Source organism: Gekko japonicus, unplaced genomic scaffold (genome assembly GCF_001447785.1).
Source record: "Gekko japonicus isolate JY-2015 unplaced genomic scaffold, Gekko_japonicus_V1.1 scaffold954, whole genome shotgun sequence".
Classification (NCBI taxonomy): Eukaryota; Metazoa; Chordata; class Lepidosauria; order Squamata; family Gekkonidae; genus Gekko; species Gekko japonicus.
The window spans coordinates 485,599-501,147 of NW_015170304.1; the positions used below are offsets into that span (position 1 = coordinate 485,599).

The 15,549-nt window shown below is 44.4% G+C and overlaps 1 protein-coding gene across 1 annotated transcript in view; it reads right to left on the minus strand.

The window, feature by feature from the left end:
• The window catches only part of MCF2 (MCF.2 cell line derived transforming sequence), a 68,345-nt gene that overhangs the window by 2,057 nt on the left and 50,739 nt on the right, over positions 1-15,549 (minus strand). Inside the window, exons 21-29 of the mRNA XM_015417971.1 lie at positions 15,351-15,476; positions 14,583-14,804; positions 8,481-8,573; positions 6,026-6,104; positions 4,324-4,387; positions 4,050-4,153; positions 2,921-3,033; positions 2,053-2,165; positions 1,309-1,409 (exon numbers count right to left, since the gene is read on the minus strand). Of these exons, the coding sequence (XP_015273457.1) occupies positions 1,309-1,409; positions 2,053-2,165; positions 2,921-3,033; positions 4,050-4,153; positions 4,324-4,387; positions 6,026-6,104; positions 8,481-8,573; positions 14,583-14,804; positions 15,351-15,476 (1,015 nt within the window). The remainder of the gene's footprint in view (positions 1-1,308; positions 1,410-2,052; positions 2,166-2,920; positions 3,034-4,049; positions 4,154-4,323; positions 4,388-6,025; positions 6,105-8,480; positions 8,574-14,582; positions 14,805-15,350; positions 15,477-15,549) is intronic.

The window sequence follows — 15,549 nt, forward strand, 5'->3', positions numbered from 1 at the left end:
TTTCAGAGTGTTCTTTATGGAATGTGTGGAACCTCCACATGAAACAGACGTGAAGTTTGACTAAACCTTTGCTTGTGGAACTTTCACAGGCTCCCAGTGCAAGGAATGGCCAGAGGACAAAAGGAACTCTGGACACAAAGGGGCAGTGTGGCACAGGATAGCGAAAAAGCTCAGCATTCAAGCACGCTTTTGGCCCTTAGGGCTAAAGGCAGGAAAAATAACCTTGGAAGCAAGCTGAAAAGGCTCTACTAAAGGCTTAGAAATATGATCCTTGCAAGCAAGGTTTCCAGTGGTCAAAGTCTAGACATATACATTTCTACTAAATGGGACTCAATGTCACTCTCTGTACCCAGCTATCCTTATGAACCCCAAATTAAAGTGCATCTTGCCTATCACAAAGGATGACGACATCATCCATTTTAAAGTAATTCTGACACAGTGGACCAATGTGTGGAGGGGTGTGTTGGTCACTCTGTGTAGGATCCCAACCACAAACCCAAAATCAAATTAATCTATATATAACTAAACAAGTTTCAGTTTATTTCTGTTTTTTTGTGGGAGTAAGCCTTCCTGTGCCCCCTACTTATTGTATTTTAAAAGGCACTGTTATAATACTGATTTATGGCCATGACGGTATCGTGAGTGACAAAATGTAGCTTTTAAGCACAGTCAGGTCATTCCCATAAAATTCTAGCCGAACACCTTAGCTTTCAATACCAACAAGCAAGCATGCTTCTTGATCTCATCATTTGCTGAGGAAAGACAGAACCTGTGTGCGGGGGTTCTGCCAAAGGATACAAAACCACAAGAGGGTATGAATCTACCATCCATTTAAAGCAAGGAGTGAGGGATCAGTCCCACAGACATGGTCATCATTTGACCATGGAGTGATGATTTGCATGTGTGAAACAGCCACTGCAGATCAAATGACAGGACAGTGTCCAGATGACCTCCCATCCCTTCAAAGGCAAAATCCCCTTCAGTCTGCAGTTTTACCTACAGGTAATAAAGTGATATGAACTAATTCTAATTCTTCTGCAACCACTACAACACTTTAGATCCCCGCCCCCAACCAGTGCATTATTTTTTAAGCTATAAGCACACTTTTTTTAAAAAGTAGGGGATTGAGTGTATTACTATTCCTAAATTTCTGAAGCAATTTATATTATTGATTTTTCTGCTTATCTTCAAAATTAAAGTGAAATCCATGGTTTCCTCTAAGCAAGCAAGTGGGCAAAGCAGCAAACATCTCCATGGGCCCACAGATTGCAGTTCTGAAACAGCTGAGAGAGGCTCATCCCAGGATACCTGCAACTCTGGCATTCCGAAACCTACAGTCCCCGAGGATTATTTGCAAGCTGTTGACAGGAACCCAGCCTTCCTTCTTTTGATTGAGGTTTTTTATCAGCCTTTTGAGAGAGAGAGAGAGAGAGAGAGAGAGAGAGAGAGAGAGAGAGAGAGGGTGAAAAGGACTGCCTTTTTTTTTTTTGAAACACACACGTTAATCACACAGTGTGAGCAACAGATCCCCCTTTACTTGGTAAGAAAAGCTGTTGCATTTTGATGGGATTCCTACAAAGAACTCAGTGTTTCTCCCTTCAAACATTTTATTCTCACAACAAAACCCTTGTCAGGCTGAGACCCCAGCCTGAGTTCACCCAGTTAGCCTTAACTTCTAGATACTTGTTCCCAGGTCCATTGCCAGAAATTCTCTAACTGACACATGCTGGGAATTCCTAGATGGAACTTGATTTCCAAGTGTGCAGAACCCGAGTTTCACGTTGGGGAAATGATGGGGGTGGGGCTGAAGTCTCCTCTCCTTGTGGTCGCAGTCTGAATCAAGCCCCCACGTGCCTAGGAATAAACTCTCACCCACCTAGGAACTTCCAGCACATGTCTGCTGGGCAGTTCCTTGGGATGCACCCAGGAGTAACGTATCATTCTTTTCAAGCCCTGAATGGTGATTTGAACCCAAGTCTCTCCTGTTCTAGTCTGACACTTTAGCCACTATACCACACTGACTCTTGGGAGAAGTAGTTCTGGATTACATACCACTGCCCCTCTCCATCTTCATGCAAGAGCTGAATCACGTCTCCATTTTTCACCAGCAAATCCTCTGAGTCCCCCTTCTTACAGTCTGCTAAGGCCTTATATTTTCCTGGTGACTGCGGGATAAAAATTGTGGGCAGGCAAATGTTAGATAAACCAATGCATTTTAAATGACTGTTTTACCAATGCCTTCAAAACTAGATAATTTGGCAGATGAATTAGAGGTTGACATTTTATTTTTGGCTTTGTTGTTGGTTTATGTTTTATTTTCCCCATATTAACAGAGTTTTCTATTATTATTATTTTTTGAAAGCTGCTCATTAGCTTTGGAAAACCAGCATTTCCTATTTTAAATAAAATAAGTTTGGGAAGAGGGAGAGCAAAGACAGATTGAGATGACAGAGAAAATTAGGACAACGGGTAAACGATCACAGATATTAGAAGAGAAGAGAGAAGAGTTTGGATTTATACCATGCCCTTCACAATCCGAAGGAGTCTCCGAGTGGCTTACAATCCCTTTTCCTTCCCCTCTCCACAACAGACATCCTGTGAGGTAGGTGGGGCTGAGAGAGTTCTCTTGAGAACTGCCCTTGACAGAACAGCTCTGAAAGAACTTATGAGTGACCCAAGGTCACACTAGCAGCTGCATGTGGAGAAGTGGGGAATCACACCTGGTTCTCCCAGATTAGAATCTATGCTTTTAACCACTACACCAAACTGGCTCTCATATTAGATGCCAATGACGACCCCCACCCAACACCTATCAACTGAGACCTATTATGGGAAACATGATGGGCATAGAGAGCTGGTACAATTTTACTCAAAATAATTTGGGGGCTATACTAGGTGCACTGTACAGGATTCAACTAACCAGCTGATTTCCATCTTCTTCTTCGGTATCGGAACAGGTTGAGAAGTAGTTATTGCTAGACCAGTCATCAAGACCTTCACAGATCTCCAAAGAATGAGACATTCCTGGCCAAGCTGCATAGAAACATGGGTGATTATAGAAATTGTTCAAGGACACTGGCATACATCCCTCTACTAAAATAATACCTGCCTTAAAAAAGAGAAAATGAGTCTGTAACACAACCCTCTAGAGCATGCTCACAAAAGATGACATCTGGGACATTCGTAGCCCATGCCTGTCAATTCTATCGGCCGAAAGTCCCAGGTTCTCAGAATTCTGCCCAGCTTTAACAGCTACTGAATTTTTTGAGCAAGGTTGGCTCAGCACAGCTGCCTAGTTTATTTTTGTTTGGATGTACTTCGAGGGGAAAGCTGTAACCATCAGATAAAGATGCCCTGGGATCCCTACCAGAAGTCACCAGTAGCTAGAAGGTGTGGGGTGAAAGTGGAGGACTCAAACTTGGACACTCCCCTAATCATCAGCTCTACTACAGCTTTTTCTCATCCTTTGGCAAGGTCCCAGCACATGCACTTCTACATGTGCTATCTCCAGACAATGCAAATAGTGTTCTCCAAGGAGCCTACATTGGGAAAATGGCATGATGGGATGGGGAAGGCTGAAGATCCTCCCGCTGCATCATGAGTTCCCTTGAAATGAGTTCCCTTGAATTTGACATCTGAACTGCATCATGGTCTCAGTCCAAATCAGAAATGAGTTCCCTTGAATTTGACATCTGACTGTCAGGGTCAAAGTTGAGTTGGGGGAACCCAGACCCTTCACATTACAAATTGTAATATGTACAGCCCCCAAGCTTCTAATTGTCCACTTGCAGGAAGAGTTTTCCCCTCCTCACATAGGGGAAGGATTCAAACCTGAAAATCTCTTGTCTCCTTTGAGGGCCACCATATCCTGTCTACTTTTTCCTGTATGTCATCCCTGTCTTTTTTTTGAGTTCTCAGGAGAAGGTCAAAAATGAGAGCAGTTGACTCAGGTTATGCACAGAAGAAAGAGTTTATAAGGGGGCAACATACAGAAGTCTGAAAATTATCTACCCAGACAAAAAAAAAAAGTAAGTTCTAAATTCACATACATCTGTTTGGCTTGTTCTGGGGAGGGGAGGCACTCTCTAAGGCCACAGGGCTGGTGCGTTCGGAATCGTTTTCTTCAGAGCTTATAGAAGCTCTTGGCTGTTTTCTGAAACGAAAGAACTCACTTCAGAGCAATAGATGAAGCGAGGGGCAGGTAACATCCACAACACCCCGCTTTCTTTTGAATTCTCTTCTATGCTTCTAGGTGTGTATGCTTGCTGCTATAATATTTTAACACCGCAAGCATGTGTGCATATGTAAGTTCATCTAACTTACCCATCACTCAATGGTGGAGAGAGCTGGATTGGGTCTACGCAAGATGGCTGTTGCTGCTTCTCCACTGAAAGGATGATGCAACTGATATTAGTAAAGAAGGTAAGAACAACCCTACTGGTTCAGACCAAGTTCTACTGAGTCCAAGATTCTGTTTCCCACAGTGGCCAACCAGATGCCCCAGAAGGTAGGCAAGAAATCAAGAAATCAAAAGCCCTTCCGTAGTATCCTCCCACCTCCACAACTGGCATTCAGAGGCAGAATGGATGTCCCATTTAGTCATCATGGCCAATAGCCACCCACTGACCTATTCTCCATAAATCTGTCTAATTCCCTTTTCAGAAGGACATCAACACTCATCAAACACTCTGGTTAGATTTCTAATGCTGAGCTAGGTGGGATCTTGGTTTGATCTAGCAAGGCCCTCCCTATGAGCTTTATAACAAACCCCTCTGTTGTTGGTTAACATTTACTGGATAACGTCCAACCGCTCACCAAGCCGATCAACATATGCACATCCCATCAAGCTGGCTATACATTCCTTCATAAACCTTCATCAAGCCATCACAAACCGCAAGCCTTATCCACCCAATGGAGCAAAACAATTAATGAATCAACACAATCAATGAATGCAATTAAGCCCAACCCACTGATTTTTTTTTTGCACCATGTGGGTGAAGTGTCACCTTCTTATTGGGTGGCATACTTGACAACAATAACAGTCCCAGGCATCCGAAGGACACCAAGGCTCCTCAAGGCGTGTGTCTCTGTGTCCCCGAGAAGCCATCCTCAGTGTTTGCTCACAAAGTTAAGGTGTTTCCTCACCTTTAAGGTGATGTCTGCTGGCCAGCCAGCTACTGGCAGTTGGCCCTTTTATGGCTCACTGTCTGATCTGCTGCGAGGTTGTACTGGATGGGGAACAATTGAATGAGTCACACTTGTGCTGTGGGGTTAGCAGCTTCCCATGGGAATTGCCTGGAACGCAGTGGAATTTAGGAGGGGCGGAAGGGTGAAGTCAGCTGAGGACATGCAGGCTTTTGTTCCTCAGACAAGGAGCCAGGACAGGAAGCAGTAGAAGGACAAGGGTGAAGAAGCCACTGCCCTCTCAGTCTGAGGCCCATACGAAGGTATATACTGTCCCCTGGTGGTGAGGACCATCCAGGCCCAGGGGGGCATCATACAAATAATGACGTATTTGCATAAGAGCTGTCAGTGCTTGAAAGCACTGTATAGTAATTATTTAATTATAATCCTTAGAACATCACTATAAGTTAGTCTTTTGATCATTCCAGTACTGCAGATGGGAGGCCTACTTTGAATCAGGCATTTGTAGCTCAATTTCTTAGCCATTCTGCTAAACCTCTGTCTACTGAAATGAGAATATCTAAGAAGGAAAGCCCTCAAAAGCAGGCTGGTATTTGGAAAAGCAGAGCTCATGAAAACCAGAGGGGTGATAGCTGGGTGTTTCTGAAAGGCTTGCAAAGTCTTTTTATTGTTGTCTGCTTGGGGTTAGTTTGGCTTAGAAAACCCTGGATATATGTTGTTTTTATGGATCATTATGCACGAGATTATTTCAATAAGGTCTTACTGGTGAACCGCCACTGGCATTCGGAAAGGCAGTACAGTTTTCAGCAATGGGAATATACAGAGGATCTGCCTGCAAAGCAAAGCTTGTTAACCTCACTCATGACTATTAAGAATGTACCTTTGATAAGTTCTTGCTGCTTGAACAAAATTTTTCTGATTTCATTGAGCCATGCCATCTTCAGGTCAACTGTCTGAGCCTGAAAAAGAGAACACTGTCTGCAGTCAAGGTCCAGATAGATAGCCACGTCAGTCTTCTACGGCCAAGTAAGACAGTCTTGTGGCACAAGAAAACTTCCACAGACTTCATCAGAGGCATGCGAGAGTCTTCCGCTGACAAGTAACAGCCACCTTGGCTGGTCACTGGGCTTATGCCTTCATAAAATTATCACGGACTGCAGCAACTGCATTTAATTAACTTTCAGCCCTGGTATATTTCACAGTAAACTGGGTGGCTTACAGAATCATAGAGTTGGAAGGGACCTCCAGGATCATCTAGTCCAACCTTCTGCACAATGCAGGAAATTCACAAATACCTCCCCCTCCACACCCCCAGTGACCCCTGTTCCATGCCCAGAAAATGGCAAAAAAACCCACAGGATCCCTGTTCCAACTGGCCTGGAGAAAAATTGCTGCCTAACCCCAATTAAAATCGTAAAAGCAAGAAAGCCAGACAGAACCTCAGACAAACCTGGGGTATCTACCTCTTTGGGAGGACCTCCCAGGTATAGAGAAAAACATAGCATTTTAGATAAACAACAAAAAGGGGGCAGCCCTTCCCACCAAAAACACAAATTCCCAGCTAAATGAGGATTGAATATGCTTAAAAACACAGCGAGAAGAGGAGAATTGGGGTTTTGTTGTTGTTTTTTTTAAAGGATGGTTGTGTGGAAGGGAATTTAGTTAACATTTCACACCTAAGACACCCAAATTTGGTGTCAAGAAAAAAAGTGAGTTCACTAGCCTAAATTTAGCAAGCATGCATAATTTTGAAGAATTCATTCTGGGTTCAAAGGTCATGGGCTTGGGCAAGGACTTCCATCCTCAGTCACCATACATTCAGTCTCCTAGATCCACCTCATTAAAAGCTAAAAACTTGACTTAAAAAAGAAGATTCTCAGGCTGCCAAGTTCTGTACCCATGATAGCATTCTGAGCATGTCATGCACTCTTACAGAACTGCAGCAGCCATATACATGTGCCATTCTGCTTTCATACTGTTGGATGTTCACCAGATGTGTGAGCCATATAGAGTATTCAGTGGTTAATGGGACTATATACATGCCAGATATGAAGCGGCAGGCTCAGACTGGAAGATCAACTGCTGGCTCCCTGTGCCTGTGGGGTGAGAACTGAAGGCCATTCCAGCTGCATCAGGCTTTCTTGGTACCAATCAGCTTCCTTGTTAGAATTCAAGAGATGTTGCAAGACAGCTTTTAAAGTAGGAGCCTTGTGTGCAGGGGTCAAAATAGTTCCTTTTATGGCTCTTGATTCTGGGAATGGATGGCTGTTTTGTATGCCACCGATTTGTTTTATTAAGACTGTGAACCATTCAGTCCTACAAAATAAATAGCTGTCCATGAGCCTCTTGGCCTGAGAAGTCTACTGATGCTGGAGGACAAAACAGGTGCTACCGAGGGAAATGGAGACTAATAGGTCTGCTGATTTCCCTTAGCTTGGGCAGCTCATTGCTCAGGGCGCCCACCTAGTTCTCCCTCTGCACCCTCAGGTGTCTGGCTTTCAGCTAGTGTATTGTCTAGCTTGCTCTCTGATTGCCTGCCTCCAAGATCCCCATCTGCTCTTGGCCCAAAGGCCTGACAGTAAGGTTGTGCCACACTTTTCTCAAGCAACTTGAAATCCTTGAGCATGAAGTCAGCCACGAACATATCACACGGCTTGGGAGACAGATGAGTGATTGCTCATTAAAGTAATGAATATCCCCACAGTAACATTATTAGTTCGGTGACTGGGGTTAATTTTGTCACAGCTATGGCTTTGATTGGGAAGTGTAAATGAATTGTGCAGAAAAGTAGCCACAGCTGAAACAGAACACACCACTGATGAATGCTACAGAGTAACCCCGATGTTCCTCAATCCTTTTCTAGCATGACTATCAATAGCAATGCAGAAATGGAAAGCAATTCGGCCTTTAAGACTTGTTCTTGCAAAGTCACCAGTCACTTTGATTTAAAAACAAAAACCCCTACAAAAACCCCATTTTTCATTTCTAGATAAATTATGGAACTTGCTGCCACAAGACATCATGACAGCCATTAGATGCCTTTGTTTTTAAAAACAAGTGGATGTATCTGGGGATACAACTATTGATGAACATTAACAAAGGCAAGGCAAATGAGGACTCCATGATAAGAGGCAGTGCAAAACTGCATGATGTAGAGTGGGCTATGTGTGCATATACACATGCATGCCTATGCATGCATGCAAACAACCGAACATCATACACTACCTGCAAGGCATCTGACTGGGCACTGCTCAAGCCCAAAACTCAACTAAAAGGGCTTAAGACTCTGATCTGACATACCCATATGTTCCAATACAATTTAGATATCAACTAACCTGCACAACATACACTTCTTCCCGTCCACTGTACCAGATCTCAAACTTCCGATGGTCTCCTTTCACATTTTCAGTGATTCCAACAGCATTCATCTAACACCACAAATGCAGAAATAAAAGAAAGAAAGAATGCACAACTTTGAGTATAAACTCTCTGTACTGCAGATCATCCTTCCTCCAATTTTTTTGCACAGAATCCTGTCTGGAAAAAAGGACCCCCCTTTTGAACCAGCAGCTTCAGCCAAAACATTTTGCCTGCAGAAGGCAGCCTCGATGCATTTTCCAAACCTCTCTTTCATACCTTACCAGAGTGGCAAAGGAAAACAGCAGCCAGGCATCTCTTGCAGTGCATGAATTAGACTTTTGTCATTTTATCTGAGCTAGTGGGGGTGGGAATGACCAAGCATGAAACACTGGCTTAAAGTTTAGTGATGGTAGAGGAGACCAATGTTCTCATAAGGACTGTGAAGAGAAGTAGAGGCAGTGCTATATTTACAAGGGGGACACAAAAGTCTTGGGCTTCTATGAGAGAGCTGCCATCAACCCTGCTTCTTGACTGTGGCTGCACTCACACACACTAAATAATCCACTTCCAACCCACTTCCAATCCACTTTCCAATGGGATTTTGCCAGTTCACATGGTAAAAATCCAGTTGGAAATTGCACTGACAGTGTGCAGTGTGACTGCAGCCCATAAATGAATGGGGCTGGCTGTGGTGTCTTTTTCGTAAGGAATGAAACTATGTAATAGTTCGGGGGACTTCATTGCTCAGAAAAGGAGTATGGTTGTCGGAAGCACATGGGACCAAAGACAGGTTGCTTACCTGTAACTGGTGATCTTCGAGTGGTCATCTGTGCATTCACACCCTTTTCTTTTGCCCATGGCACCCTTTCTTAGACAGGAGCGGCAATTCATGCCTTAGTCACAAACTCAAACTTAACTCGTAATGCCTTCTACATAGAGGTGCCTTTGAAGAGTACTCAGAAGTTACAGAACGCAGCAGTCTGGTTGTTAGCTGGGGCAGTTCTGGTGGAACATATTGTGCATGTGAGGGAAAGAACAGCCTTCAAATGGCTGATGCTAAACGCTGCAGTGTGCCTCCAGGGATTTGGGGAAGGAGACAGAACCTCAAATCAACAAGCCCTCCTAAGAATACAAAGGCTGCATTTGTAAATAGATGCTCAATTTATCGTTTGCAGTCTTCTTGGCTAATAGAACATTCTGTATCTTCTGTGTACACACAAGAATACCTTCTGGCATTATACAAGTCAGGCTACCTGGATACTTCCTTTTCTTTTTTTGGCAGGAATATCAGCAGTGATGCAGACTGCCTCAGGACGCAATTTGCAAATTAAGCTTCAGCAGTCCCCCCCCCCTCCATCTGCCAGGTGCTGCAGGGCAAACAAATGGCGAGAAGGCCTTCCTGCCTGCTTCCAAAGGAAACATTTTCCACTGGATGCGGAAAACCAGTTGAACTGTAGGAACCAAGCAATTTGTGTGTGTTTATCATTTTATTTAGTAACTTTTTAATGCCAGTTCTCCAGGGAACCCGCCCAAGGTGGTGTTTAGTGCACTGTTCTCTTGGTTAAACAAATAAAAGAGCTTCCATATTTCAGTTAACTTAGAACCGAAATAATAGGTGCAAATACATGTCAATGAGATTGCAGAAGGACTGACTGAGGAGGTATTGGGGCAAGCTGGAAAGCATGAAAAGCAGCCAATCACTGCCTTTCTTTACCACTAGAGTCCCTGACCACTGCATCTCACGCAGGAAGCTGTCAACTCAAGACTGCCTACTCTGATTGTCATGGGCAGATAAAGAACTTCCCCAACACTTGAAGGATCCCAGCTAGCAAGTAGAGATGCTCACGACTGAAATTGGGACCTTCTGCATACGAAGATGCTCTAGCACTGGGCCCTCCCTACAGCATCATCAATATATTTAATTCTCATCATTACTATATTTAACTGTCAACACGGTCCAGCCTGCAGATATTTAAACCCATGGATCGGGACCATGTGCAGACTACAAACATTTTTCTACACACTTGGGGGAACCCCCAGTTTGCAGAAAAGCTAGACACTTGGAGGAAAATAGAGGGGGTGGTGGTGAAACCGTTTAAAATAAAGGAATGATTGTGCACTTGCACACAACACAACTGTGTTGGGGCTGCTGCTGCCTCCCTTTCTCTGAGGGGGAAAAAGGCCACCCACTGTGAGTCCAAGCGCCCAGTGTTGGCTGGGTCGAGTGCACAGGAGGCAATAATGTCAACGCTCCTCCTTCCTTCTCCACCTCAACAGACCTACATCTGAACAACCTGCAGGTTGAGCTGAAATGCTGAGCACCTTCTCAGGGACTAAGGAGGCTACAGCACCATGCTGGGCATGGGATAAAGAAGGAGGTGATGTGGAGCAGGTGAGGAGGGTTGCTTACATGCATGGGGCCTGCAGCAAGGAGGGGCAGTGGGTGGTGGAGAGGTCAGCCTGAGTATAGAGAAGGCAGTAGAAAGGCAAGGGAGAAGTAGGGACCAGTGTTGGGGGTAAGGGAGGGAGACGTGTAGAAGGGAAAAAGATGGGAGGAGGAAACAAATGCCCTCAGTGGCCATTGCTAGGCAACTACACTTGTATTGATAGCCTTCAAGACTTGGTTTCTGTAAATGGCAGGGGGAGGGAGCCTTTCAGGAAAGACTCATTGGGGCCAGACCTGGCAGTGACCACCAGGCGACTTCCTACCCAACTTGCATGATTAATCCAGGACTGGCTTCTTGCAACTGTTCAACAGGAGACACCCTGCAAAAGTCAGTGCGGTGTAGTTGTTAGAGGTTCAGACTAGGGTCTGGGAGATTCAGGTTTGCATCAACACTCTTCCATGGAAGCTCACTGGGTGAACTTGGGCCAGTTACACATTCTCAGCTTAACTCACCTCACAGGGTTGTTTTGGGGATAAAATGGAGGAGGAAAATGATTTAAGCTCTTTTGGGTCTCCATTGCAGAGAAAGATCAGGCATATATGAAGCAAATAAATAATAAATACAACTGAAGGTGGGAATAATAGGTTGGTTGGCAGGTGGGAAGGAGAGAAGGAAGCAGGGAAAGGTGAGGAGGGGGTTGCCAGAAGGAGGGAAAGAAGAAACACTGCAGAAAGGGGCTACTGGGGAAAGAGGAAATTTATGTCATTAACTCACTCTATCATTTGTTAGATCTGAGCTTTATTCTACTTTGCTGTTGTTGACTGGGCATCTTACTCCCACTCTGGGTAAACTGACTGCCCTTTTGATTATATATGGTTTTACACCAGCCTCTCTTTGTCTCTTTGTAACACTCCTCCCCATTTCTGCTGGGTATTTAACGAGGCCAAATGGATGTGACACTCTTCTATATCTGACTCATTAAAGCCTATGGTGAAATAAATTTTAAGGTGCTGTCAGATTCCTGTGTGATCTTCCTGCTGGCATTTTAAAGGAACACATTAGATCTGCCATAACTTTCTTATTGCTCTCTAGGAGTTCTTTTCCCCAGCCCCCTTGCACCGACAGGCTTTAAAATAGATCTGGTGATAACATCAAACATGTATAAAAGCTTCTGAGTCAAGCTTGCTGGTCTAGGTGACAAAGAAGAGCTGGCTCTGACACCTGAATCCTGCCTCAACTGATGAATATTACCATCTTGGTTCACAGAGAAAGAGTATTTGTTATACAAAAACGAGTGGGGTGAACCAACAGATTCTCCTCATGCAGCAGCGCTCATGTAAGCTCTCCAGAACAGGTTTTTGTCTTGAATTATAGATCATCAAAATATTCCACAGGAAGATTGTGTGTGTGTGTGTGTGTGTGTGTATAGAAATATGGATTTCTAAAAAACCCCTGCCTTCCCCTGGAATGCCTCTTGCTGATACCCTGCTGTGTTGATTTTCCATTGAAGCCATATGGCCTCAACAGGCCTGCCATATAACCCTACATTCTTCACACTTCAGTGCTGGCAGAGAACAGATGGCCTAGCAAACAGGCAAAAACACACGTACGCCATGGGGTGGTTGGAATTTGGGGACCACATGACTGCAGGTGTGGCCTTCAAGACTACTGACCATTCAGAAGTTGTACCCATGGCAACCCAACACTGGACACTCCCATGTCGACTCCAATTGGCCCCTGGCCAGGGGTAATCTGGGGACTGGAATTGCCCTATATCTGGTCAAACCCTATGGAGAGAACTCTCTCTCTCTTCTGTTCCTGCTATCTCTGCTGCTCTGTGAACTTACCCCTGAAATGCTCTTGTCCTGCCATGTGGTCTGTGGGAGAACAAAGGATCCCCTTGTGCCTTACAGCACATGAAGGCAAGGAAGGGATGTTCCTCCTCAAACCCCCCTGGGGGTACCTGGATTATTCCAATGGACAATATTGAACTCTTGGATGCTACCCTGATGTTGGTAAATATGCTTCTTACTGTTTACTTAAGGCAAAACTTGCCTAGGCTTGTTAGTTTGAAATCCTTATTAGTCTGTGCTAAGTACTATACTGAATAAACTTATTCTGGTTTTCTAATTTGTCTGTACTGTGGTAACTGGACTTCAAGCCTTTTTCCTGTGCCTGCTGCTCGCCAAATGGCGCTACCTTAGTAAGATTAACTGCACAGCTCTGGATTGAGCTGCTAATGTGTTAAGTCCCAGAGGCCAGTTAAGAGACTGAACCTTGCTCTTGGGCTGGAAAGGGACCCTAGTTAAAAAAGGTTCTGGTGGCTATTGTCTTGAAATCCAGAGAGCCTACATCTCTGGGTGATTGAGTAATGTATTGAGCCAGTGTAGAGTTCTTCCCCTCATCCCTGGACTGGCCTGGGGGGGGGGCAGAATCTCATGCAGCAGCGCTCATGTAAGCTCTCCAGAACAGGTTTTTGTCTTGAATTATAGATCATCAAAATATTCCACAGGAAGATGGGAGGGGCGGGAGAGAATGGGACCTTCTGAACAGTACCCACCATCAAACGGTCAGACATCTCCAGAAACCTAATTCAGCCCTCTAGGTCAGCATTTATGCAAACAAAACCCTTCATCACAAAACCTGACAAAGTTATAACAAGGAACAGTTGGTAAGCAGGGTATAGCATGATGGCAAGCATGAAGCATGTCCCCAGGGCCCTCATGAAGCTACAATGCTGTGTTTTAAAAAAAACACTGAAGGTTTAGTTGTAGAATGCTCAGATGGGGAAACTAAGGCTCAGTTCAGCCAAGTGCTCATCGCATAGTCAAACCATTCCACTTCTGGTTGAGAAATTGTTTTGATTGAATGACCTGCTATCCCCACCTCCTGTATTTAGATAATTTCCTATGGGGAAGAAAAGGCCCTGCATACTGAATACTAGGATTCTTAGAGAAAAGCCTAGGCTAGACAAGTAAGCCTAGAGTTGATACCAAAAGAATTAGGAACTGCCTGGTCTTTAGAATATTTGTGACATGCAACATGAGCACCAATGGCTTTTGGTCTCCCACCAATTCCCCCCCACATTTTTAGTGCAGATTACACAGCATTTTTACAAGTCTTCTGGACTCTCAACTATATAAAGAAGTGAGAGCCAGTGTGATGTAGCGGTTAAGAGTGTCAGGATCTTAGAGACCCAGGTTCAGTGTGAATCCCCACTCTGCCATGGTGACCTTGGGCCAGTAATATGTTTTCAAACTAACTTACTGCACAGGGTTGTTGTGCAGATAAAATGGAGGAGAGAAGAATGATGTAAGCCACATTGGGTGCCCACTGGGGAGAAAGCCGGGGTATAAATGAATTAGATAAATAATAAATACCACTGACACAGCAAGACTCTAGTTCTCATGGCTGAAGTTGCAAGCGGGGACTAAACTGCCCCTTACCCATGTTTCCACTCTCTCCTCCAAGCAACCTTCTAAAGTGGATTAGCTGTGAATGAGAGTTCTCTATTGATCTTAGACATTCATCGAGCGGCAGACACTTAAACGCTGGAGGACATACGTTAGAAGAATTCACTTACTATTTAAATTTGTGCAGTGGCCATTATATACAGCTATTACTCTTTGCTAGAGTTTATTCTCTGATTTCAATTAAAATGGAAATACTGAAATTCAAGACTTCCCTTACTTTCAGAAAGTGCTTGAAACTATATGAGGAGGTTTTCTCGTATCCGTCGCCATGGTCCTCTCTCTTCTTGCAGAACACCAGGGCCTTCTCATACAGAAAGAGATGCCTTTGCATTGGTTTGAACCTGGCCAAGTCCTTCATCTTTGTCGGGCCCTTCCGGTGCCCCATCCACACACTGAAAGATCCTTGCATCAGTACTTTCCCAAGTTCACTGAGGTCTCCCTGTGGGTCATACACACAACAAAAAAGCAATATACATGGCAGCACAGGAAAAAAAAAACCCACGAGGTTGTTGTGAAGTTAACATGGGATGGGAAAATATACATTTTACTGAGCTCCTTTGAAAAAAGGGGAGGAGAAAAATCATTGTCATAAGGATGTTCTTGAAAGGTCTCCATGAGGGCAACTGTTCCCCTGATACTTCTCAGTTCCCTGGATCAGGCCCTGCATGCACAGCTGTCAGTCAAGTCATAAGAACTGTCCTGCTGCATTACAGCAAAAGTCCACTGAGCTCAATATTTGACTTCCCAGAGTGGTGCGGACAGCTAGATGCCTCTGGAAAAGTTGACAAACAAGGACTTCAAGGCCTCCCTTCACTTGCTCCAAAAAATCTAGGACTCAGGGATATGAATGGGGAGGTCCCATTTAGTTAGCACAGCTAACAGCTCTTTGCAGAACTCAACCCTCCCCAATGCATCAGGGTGTGTTTCTGCCTACCATTCTATTTCCAGTTATGGCGTTTACCTTCCACCCCCAGTAGCTACTTACATCATAGCCAGTTATTGAAATCTGATGCATGGAGTCATTGACAGATTTCAGCAGATCCAGCATTGCAACCAAAGCCTCTTGGAGCTCTTGAACACCTTCACAACTTGTACGGTATTTTAGCAGTTCCTGCAAATCAACAGTTTTTACATTAAAGGCTGATTCACAGGCACAGCTGATACTTTGGGCTGGTGCACTCATA